At 49.5% G+C, this 10,236-nt stretch overlaps 1 protein-coding gene across 1 annotated transcript; it reads right to left on the bottom strand.

The window, feature by feature from the left end:
- Positions 1-574: 574 nt before the first annotated feature.
- Positions 575-4,360, bottom strand: irx6a (iroquois homeobox 6a). The gene is made up of 6 exons (XM_070835692.1): positions 4,295-4,360; positions 2,892-3,155; positions 2,094-2,203; positions 1,678-1,949; positions 832-1,503; positions 575-681 (listed from the first exon to the last, which is right to left on the bottom strand). The coding sequence occupies exons 1-6, from the start codon at positions 4,358-4,360 to the stop codon at positions 575-577; spliced, it is 1,491 nt and encodes a 496-aa protein (XP_070691793.1).
- Positions 4,361-10,236: the final 5,876 nt, after the last annotated feature.

Raw genomic sequence — 10,236 nt, 5'->3', positions numbered from 1 at the left:
AGGGTTTAAATTAAAAAAAGGTTTATTCCTCTGTGAAGCTGGTTCAATAAAAATATCAAATATTCTGATGGTTTTTATAAAAGACGTGTGTGTCAGTACCTGCTGCTGCATTATTAGATTTAGATGAATACAGTAAAAACATAGCAACATCTATTTGTGTGTGTGTGTGTGTGTGTGTGTGTGAGTGTGTGTGTGTGAGTGAGTGTGAGTGTGTGTGTGTGTGTGTGTGTGTGTGTGTGTGTGAGTGTGTGAGTGTGTGTGTGTGTGTGAGTGTGTGTGTGTGTGTGTGTGTGTGTGAGTGTGTGTGTGAGTGAGTGTGTGTGTGTGTGTGTGTGAGTGTGTGAGTGTGTGTGTGTGTGTGAGTGTGTGTGTGTGTGTGTGTGTGTGTGAGTGTGTGTGTGAGTGAGTGTGAGTGTGTGTGTGTGAGTGTGTGTGTGTGTGTGAGTGTGTGAGTGTGTGTGTGTGTGTGAGTGTGTGTGTGTGTGTGTGTGTGAGTGTGTGTGTGTGTGTGTGTGTGTGAGTGTGTGTGTGACCTCACTGGTCTCTTCCAGGTCAGTGCAGACTCTCACCTGCTTCACCTCTTCATCACGGGTCTGAACGCTGTGACCTTGTCATCCTGCGCGCTCCCACAGGCCTCGCTGAGGTCAGACGTTTGAGCCTCGCCTTTGCCTCCAGAGAACCCTGCACACCCAAAGAGAAGCTCGTCTCAGAAAGCTCCCATGCACGCTGGAAGAAAGCGTCTCTTTGTAACCTGAGAGCCTGGCTCTCTGAAACAGCAGGAGGACACCTGACGGGCCGTAAGAGCCCCCGTGTCTCTGCTGGGTGACGTACCTTCAATGGCGGAGTACTGACACGTGTCTGCGAGGGCGCCGTAGGACGAGCAGTGCAGCTGGAGGTCCTTGTGAATGTAGCTGCCGGCGCCGTAGACCTTTGAGTGCAAGGATGAGGCCTCGGGGAAGGGGCCCTCAGTGCTGGTGACGCTGCCGGCTTCGTGGAGGCCCCTCATGCCCCCACACTGTCCGGCCGGAGCAGCGCTCAGCCTGCCACTCTGCAGCTGGCAGTCTCCGCCGGAGCTGCCTGTCCTGAGCTCCGAGCCGTGCTGCTGGGGGCTCAGTATGACCCCCGAAGCCGCCGTACGAGCCAGAGACCAAATCCGAGGCTTATCTGACGCCTCAAAGTGGGACAGGGACAGCGTTCCCGGGGGGCCGGTGGAGGACGGCGCCTTGGACGTGACAGGATCCAGGAAGTCGGACGGGAGAGGGGGCAGGGCGGCGACACCTTTGATGGCACAGGGGAAGGCGTGGAAGCTGTTAGTTAGACTCAGGTGCAGCTCGGAGCTGCAGTCTCTCTTTTGGGGGACTCCGGATAACGCCATGGCCCTCTGGAGGTCCTGCTCGTCTGCAGCCTTCTCACAGTCGCTGTCCAGCTTGTCACAGTCGTCCTCGTCCATGTCCTCCAGGTCACTGAGGTGCAGGTCCTTCTCCTCCTTGCAGTCGCTGGAATCTGCATGAACGAAGGGAGACTTTTAGGTCTCACTCTAATGAACACCGACAGAGACGTAAACTTTTCGCCCTGGGACCCTCTGGGCCCCCGGCTTGTTATGGTCTACAGTGTTTAAGGACGGGGACAGCGGTCCGGCGGAGCAGTGATTACCTTTGGTGACACAGTCCTGGTCACTCTTGTTACAGTCGTCCTTCCTGTCGTCGCTGGCCTTGTTCTTTGGCGACCAGGTCATCTTGTTCTCCTTCTTTAGCCTCCTCCGGGCGTTGGCGAACCAGGTGGACACCTGGGTGAGGGTCATCTTGGTGATGATGGCCAGCATGATCTTCTCGCCCTTGGTGGGGTAGGGGTTCTTGCGGTGCTCGTACAGCCATGTTTTCAGGGTGCTGGTGGTTTCACGGGTTGCGTTCTTTCTTCTGGCTGTGCCGTTAAAGTCTACTGTCCCGTATCTGGACACACACACACACACACACACACACACACACACACACAGTTAGTGAGGGATCCCTTAGACGACCCACGCAGACAGGAGTTACACCTGACTGTGACATGCCCCCCCCCCCCACGATGGTCACAGCCGAGGCAGGACTGACCTGTCGTACTGGTACTGTCCCAGTGAGTGGTCGTAAGGGTAGTACGCAGCCGTCTGAGGGATGCCCGAGTGTAAAGTGCCTGTGCTGTCCTTGATGTCATACTGAGGATTCTGGAGGAGACAGTCAGGCTGTTAGAAACAGGCAACATTCAATATTTCTCTGCTTGTTGGTGATTTTTAAAAAACAGTCTGACACATAAATATACAGTGACATATTTCACACATGCTCCTAAACTAAAATCAAATTTCTCCAAAATAATTTCCAGACCTGACATTAATTTGTCTTTCTTAAAGTATTTCCACAGGTTTAGAGAAGAACATTCTGCACATGCTGCTAGAGTAGTTATTATCTGATTTTATTTTTGTGTATCTTCACAGCATCAGTATTTCCAGGGACAGGAAATTTTAGTTGACTTTACCAGTTTGAAATAAGTAAAAAATAAAGTGAGAAAAGTTCCAGCAGTCATTTCGTCCTCCATTCTCTCCAAAATGGGACTTTTCAAAGTCACAACACTTTTCGTTTTTGAACATTTTTCAAACAGCACCAATATTTCCTGCAGAAGCAGAATGAGGAAGATTTCTTATAGAAATAAAAATGTGTGTGCAGAGCCTGTCCTCCCCCCCCCGCCCCCCGCCCGGCTCAGGCACCGTTTTGGAGGGAAGAAGCCCGGACTGGCTGCTGGATCAGACGGCATGTCGGCTCGGATGTGTTTGCAGTGTGAGATAAATTGATGAACAAAAGCAGATCGATCAGCCTGAGCCCCCCTCCCCCCCCTCGGCGCCTCAGATGTGAGCCCACCAGAGTGGAGTAGATGGCGGACGGGTCGGTGCTGTAGGGGAAGTAGTTGGCGTAGTTCTGGCTGGCGGCGGCCGCGGCGGCGTACGGAGAGCTGTACATCCCCAGCGCCGCGTTCAGCTCCGTCCGGCTGCTCGCCAGGAGCCGGTTCTCGTAGGACGGGCAGCAGAAGGAGGCGGCGGCGCTCTGGGAGCCGCCTGTCCCGTCAGAGACCGACCTGGAAATCGAATCGCAGCAAGTCGTACTGGGGTTTGCCGACACGAAAAACTGCATGAAGAGAATCGTGGACAGACATGGTCATTGGCTGTTTCAGCTCTCATCTGGAGGTCTGAGAACTCTGAGGGGCTGTGGGGGACGCACTGACACTGAGAAGGTGCCCAAGTTCAGGTGCTCAGTCTTAACACGTGAAAACGGAACCTGGTTCCACATCAGTAGTTTAGTTTTCGTCAATCAGGTGTCATTAAATTCACTCGTGAGCTGTTTTAATTCGAGGTAAGTCACTTTTCACCTTCCTGCAGTGTGAGGAAGCAGGACTGTACTGATCGGTGTCACCTCTCAGTCCTTTTGGTGTGTTTTCATTTTTAAAAAAAATAGATTTTAGCCCCGCAGCTGACAGTAAATGACATCGGAAGGAAATATAAAAATATTTGAGTGGATACTGAGGAGAGAAAAGCTGTGCGCCATCCGTGCGTAAAAGTGACCTGCTCCACTTTATCACCGGGTCCTGAATTAGAATTTTCACACAGGAGGAGAAAAATCTAAAGTGTCGTGAAGTGAATCAGCAACTTGTTTCGAAAGTAAAAGATTAGAATTTTATTTTTAAAAAATCTGCTGAAGGTGAATAAAAATATTTCGGAGATAAAAGTTGGCTGTCAACTTTTCCACGACAGTAACTTTGGTCCCCTGATCGACTTGAACTTCCTCCAACTTGTCATCAGGCGCAGAAACGGAGTGTGAAAATGTGAATAAGTCACTTTAATGGAGTTTTAAAGGCTCTCTGGATGAAGACATTAGTCTGGCGTCCTGCACAATGTCCCACTAATTCAAACAGAAAGTTAGCGGGTGTGTGTTGGAGCCCAATTACAGCCCGCAGTGAGCAATAGGTGACACTCATCTCTATTGTCATCAGAAAAACACGTGAGTTCATTCATAATTCAGAGTAATTGGACACGAGTGTGTGTGTATATCGATATTTGGTCCAACAACAAAAGCACCTCGCCAAAATAGCTGTCAGTTCTGTCACAGCAGCCTCTCATTCACCAGTGTCTCTCCCACAGAAAAGTCCTCTGACTGCAGGCAAATAAAAGGAAAATATGCAAAAAAATGCCGCGTGTGTGTACGTGTGTGTGTGTGAGGGTGTGAGTGTGTGTGTACACAAAACTTAGAGGAAATAAAAGCGGTCTTACCTGTGAAGTTGCACTGTAAGGGTATCCAAATTGCGAGAAAGACATAGCTGCTTCTTTTGTTACCATCAGCAATATTCTTCACCCTTGATCGATTGCAACCAATTCTACTTCAAATCCACCGTCTTCCACACATTTCCACGCACGGCCTTTCGCTCAATAATAGATGACTTCACTCATAGGAGGGAGACTTTAGGCTGGCACCAGCTGCAGATTGTTTTATATGAATGAATAATCCCCCCCAAGGACCCGCTAAGAAATGAAATTAAGCGTCATTAAGTGCAAAAAAAATTGTTGTTGTGTTAGCTGAAGGAGGCTTAAAGGATAACGTAAGACTTGCAAGATATGGACTCTGCTTGTGCTATTATTTGTGGCTCTATAGTTCTTTAGCATTCATCCATGCACGGGTATCAGCGTGACGTCACTGTAATCCCGGAACGGCAGGGCACCGAGGAGAGAATAATGTGTGTGCCAATCACGGACGGCCAGGCTGCTCTTAAGGTGCACTGTACACCGCCCGGTCCCGCGGCGGAGACCGACTCCTGCGCCGAGCTGGAGGCTCAGGAGCAGTTTTATCAGCGGTGAGACAGCGTGGAGACACCTGGACACCCTCTGAGGGGTGAGATGATCAGAGGAAGAGGGGACACTGAGGAGGTTCCTGACAGGCTGTGAGTGATCAGCACCAGAGATCATCTTCTTCTCTCTTTGTGTAAACTAGACCAAACTTCACAGTCTGTTTTTCCGTCTTTATTCTGGACCTTTGCTCGCCGCTGGCTCAGTGGCCAGAGGTCCATCCCGGAGTTAATGACGATGATGTTTCTATCTTTCTCTATTAGAGAGAGGGGCAGTCCCAGCAGGGGCGGTTAGAGGGGTTTTGGCAGGTCAATAGACCAGTGATTGATGCGCGCCTGGAGACCTACGTGACCATTACGCGTAGTGCGTAATTGTATCAATTAACAAATGGATACATGCCCTTGTTTAACCAACGAGTAACAGAGTGAAAATATGCCTTAGAGGTGAAATCCGAAGAGCTGTGCTAGTAAAAAAAGACAATGGAAGCCCTGCTCCCCAGTCTAATTAAATATCCGAGGATGGGGGCGACGAGAATTGCATTTTAATTGAATGATGCTCACTTGGAAGATGTGGAAGGAATGAAGGAGTGAATGAAACGAGAAATAATTTTAAGCCTTATTAGATCAGCAGCTCAACCATCACCACTTCTCTCTCCCCCATAAACACAAACAAGCCCCCCCCCCCCATGTGATGCTGAGCTGGGACAGGGAGGGGGGGGGCATTATTTCCCTCTCTATACCCAGTGTATTTGTATTGAGTCATATGATCAGCCTGTTTCTGAATATCTGTGGAGGGGTCCCGTTGTCACCACTGACACCCTGTGCCAGATGTCCCGGAGCCCGCCTCCCCCCGCCCCGCCCCTGCCTCCCTTCTCTGGGAGCAGCATCTGCCATTACGGGCTTCCTCTCAGAGGGGCGCTAAAGAGCCGCGTGTGGCAGATCAGGATCTCTGTCAGGAGATTTTCCACACAGATGAGGTGGACAGTGTGGTCCAGGCTCTGGGAAGCACACACACACACACACACACACACACACACACACACACACACACACACAGCTGCCTCTGACAGGATAACAGTGAGCATCATTCCTCCATGTAAACTCTGTCCAACCTGTCACGTGCTACAATTGTTCTTTGAATAAAATATTCCTTTAATTTCCTTTTCCCCAACTTGTTGATTGTTTCCCAGCACGGCGCCTCCTCCTGTCAGCTCACTGGCTGCCTCCTCAGCTCGGCCCCCGGCTCCTTCGGCTCCCGTCACTTTTAAAGTTCACACAAAAACAGACCCAGTGCGAATAACTTCACGTCAAAGGAGAGGACGCGCCAACCTCTGATTAGATGACTGCTTCTCTAAACACATTCTTGTGGCGTGAATGAAGCTGAGGAGCGGCAGGCAGACGCTCCGTGCACGTGTGTCAGTCATGTTACAGTTCTCTGAAATATAACCAGCACGTTTTCAGCTTCGTGACTTTTCAGTCTCCAGATAATTTGATGGCTTTTTAAATCACCTTCATCCTCCAGTTCGTCCAAAGCATTCAGAGTCACAGGATTTCTAGCCCAGTGCTCGTAGCCGGACGGCGAGGAGAGTCTGAGCGGGACGAACACGGAGGTCAACAACATGTGAAGCGACGGTGTAGGGGGGAGCCGAGCCGCCGCTCCACAGGAGGAGGTGCTCACAGAGGAGCCGAAGCTGAGCGAGGCCGCACGCCGCTGGTCGATGCATTTCTACAAGGGCATGGTGATGGCCCAAGTGCACATGGACAGACTCATGCATAATGCATGTGCAGCAGTGGATCTCACTGAATCAGGCCAGAATGAGCTCTAACTGTGGGGCAGACTGACCAGGATGCCCTTCGCTCTGAGTGTGGGACACTTTAGACTCTGTCTGGTCCCACTGAGCCTCTGTCTCTGATGATGGTGCTCAGAGTACTGCAGAGTACTGCAGAGTACTGCTGAGTACTGCAGAGTACTACAGAGTACTACAGAGTACTGCAGAGTACTATAGAGCACTATAGAGTACTGCAGAGTACTACAGAGTACTATAGAGTACTGCAGAGCACTACAGAGCACTATAGAGTACTGCAGAGTACTGCAGAGTACTACAGAGTACTATAGAGTACTGCAGAGTACTGCAGAGCACTACAGAGCACTATAAAGTACTGCAGAGTACTACAGAGTACTATAGAGTACTGCAGAGCACTACAGAGCACTATAGAGTACTGCAGAGTACTGCAGAGTACTACAGAGTACTATAGAGTACTGCAGAGTACTGCAGAGCACTACAGCGCACTACAGAGCACTATAGAGTACTGCAGAGTACTGCAGAGTACTACAGAGCACTACAGAGTACTGCAGAGTACTGCAGAGCACTACAGAGTACTATAGAGTACTACAGAGTACTACAGAGTACTACAGAGTACTACAGAGGCCATGGTCCAGGAGCAGTATCCTCTCATACAACATGTCCACTCTTTAAAGCCCTGTCCCACCACCCTGACTTTAAATCATGTGTCACTTCTATCAAATGGAGGCTGTGGTCAAATAAAACTGTGGACGGATGTGGGAACATTTCCTCTAATCTTCTCTGCAGTTCCACATGTGTTGGGACAACAGCACAAAGAATCCCAACAAAGTGTTGCAAGTAAATTCACTAACATTTCCAGTTCTATCCTCCTGCTCAACCAGCCGAACTCTCATGATCCAAAAAGAAAAAGAAAACTAACATCCCTCCACTTTAAAGAGACTCTGGCAGTTGGGATTTGCAGACATACCATTTGACCCATGACTGGTCCTGTAATAGAACATCTAACTACTAGCAGACAAAGGCATCCAGCCTTACAGTACATTCACTCACGTTATTTCAGAATAAGCAAGTCCACAGCTCCATTATATCTTGTTCTAACGGATCCATGCGGTTGCTAATGAGACTGAGTAACGCACGCATCCTCCATTAGAAGCATCACTGGGTGGAAAAAGAAAAAACCCTGGAAAGGTTAAGTCAACACTCGATAGCTCCCAGCCCCATTCTCCTACTTAATACATTTCCTATGCTGACTTAATGAACCACACAAAGCCTTTCTGGTTTTTCATCACATGGGGGGAGCAGCGGTGGGCGGGGGTGGTGGGGTGGGGTGTATGAAATGGTAATAAGGGCAGGCAGACGGAGAGATGGAGGGAGAAGCCCGAGCCGAGCCGAGGATGAAGCTGCACCTACCTGGAGGTGTGTGATCTCATTAAAGCCAAATTGCTATATGCCAATAAATCCAAGGCTCGTGATCTGGAATTATTACACACACACACACACACACACACGCGTGATCTTTGCTCATGAGGAGCATTATTAGTGCTGCAAAAATTATCCAAACTGGAAAGAACAGTAATAAATATTGTAATGAGAAATAATGGCGCAGAGGCAGATATGGTCACAGCAGTTAACACCAAAACAAACATCTCCAGGGCTGCTGAGTAATTACAGCACACGGGGGGGGGGGGAGTCATTAAAGCTTCACCAAACGGAGGAGAGGGACCACGCGAGTATGACATCAGGACGACTGTCTCAATAAATCAATCTGCTGGAGAGAAAAGGACGACAAGGTTTGATTGGTTTGATTGCTGGAGAAGAGGAGCCACAGATCCCATCCTGACTTAGTGTGTTTTGAAAGAAGATAACACACACACACACACACACACACACACACACACACACGTCCACTGGGCTTTGTTTTGTACAGTTTAAACAGGAGTCCTCACATTAATGGACAGGCATAATCACTGTTTCATTTGTACCCTTGTCACTTTGATTGCTTGTAGTTGTAGTTTAACTCAAACAAACCCAAGGCATTTTGTGTTGGGAGCCGCACATCCCAGAGGCCCCCGGGGCTCCAGGGAGAGGCAGAGGGGAGGAAGACAGACAGAGCGAGGGAGAGGCGTGTGTGTTGTTTGTGTGTGCTGGCTGGCAGAGTCCCCTGGAGGCTCTACTGTAAAGCTATCATCAGTGGTGGTGTCAGGGATTTGTAGCTTGTCACCGGGAGAGCGAGAGAGAGCTGGCAGTGACTCTGGGAAATAACTGCTTATGGAGAGCGAGCCGGGCTGCGGTGTAGGTGTGTGTGAGAGAGATAGAGAGATGGGGAACGAGTGGGAGGAATGTGTGTCTATTTTCTCCTCGGGGTGTCTGAGCAGTGTGTGTGTGTGTGTGTGTGTGTGTGTGCAGGCTGTGGGTCGATCGTACGATGCAGAGATCCGTGTGCCGCCTTTCATCTCGGGGCCTTGGGCTCTTTGTCAGTGTGTGTTCTCGTTGGCGAGTGGTGTGTCTGCATGTCTGTTCTGGGCGTGTCAGAGCTGCGGCGGTGGCGTTACGTGGATCAGCGTCTCCTGCTGAATTAATGCTCACATTTGGCCCTGAATGTGATCAAATGTGCAGCCTACCTCCCTGCTCCTATGCCCACGTTTGTGTACGTGTGGTCTTCGCCAAGATGGATGCCGACTTCAAACCGAACCTTCCCTCAAGGCAGAGGGCCAGCAGCAGCAAAACGCTGCTGTCGGGTAAATACATGTATCCGCAAAAGAAACAAGTTCCTGCGGAATGACGAATGGAGGGCTCATTTTCTCATTGACAACCATGTATTTCAGAAATCGTATGTTGGCGGATGACCAGGTTTCAAGGGCCCGAGGGTCATGAAATTCACTCAGCTCATAAATGATCATGTCAGCGTTCAAACGGAGGAAGAAAAAGGAAGACAAGCAAAATTGCAGTTACATGGTTTCCATCTGACTGCAGCAGCTAAATCCACAGCAGCATTGTGGCCCATCTCTGGGCCGCAGAGGCACAAAGACACTTCCTATTACTGTCAGTCCAATTACCGGCCACAGCGCAGCCGCCGCTGTCAGCACCTCGCAGGTCATGCTATGTATCGGCATCTGTCCTCTCATGCACAGCCACGTTTTCTAGGCAGGGGAACTTGTATGTCATGCAGTACAGCTCCGAGCATTTAGCGCATTCGATATAATCTAAGCTTTTAAAGGGGGGATGAAGAGTCGGGGAGAGGAGGAAGCAGTTCTCAGATCAAAACCACAGTGCAAAGTACAGAACATCAAAGTATTAAAGTATTAGCAAAGTATACAAAGTCAAATGCGCAAATGGAACGAACTCAACGGCCTTTTTCAGAACAATGTTCATCATGTAACTGCAGTGTAAATACCGCTGCTGAAGCCAAGTAGAAGTTTAAAGTAGCAGAAAATGAAAAGACTGCAGTTAAGTACAAGTACCTCAAAGGTGTGCTGAAGTTCAGAGCTTAAGAAAATGTATTTAGTTACTTCCCAGCAGCGGCAGGAAGTGATCAAAGAGCTCGCTCACTGTGAGATGTGAAGGACAC

This window comes from Pempheris klunzingeri, chromosome 1 (assembly GCF_042242105.1).
Source record: "Pempheris klunzingeri isolate RE-2024b chromosome 1, fPemKlu1.hap1, whole genome shotgun sequence".
Classification (NCBI taxonomy): Eukaryota; Metazoa; Chordata; class Actinopteri; order Acropomatiformes; family Pempheridae; genus Pempheris; species Pempheris klunzingeri.
The sequence above is the reverse complement of the archived record's forward strand: the minus strand, read 5'-3'. Positions and strand labels throughout refer to the sequence as shown.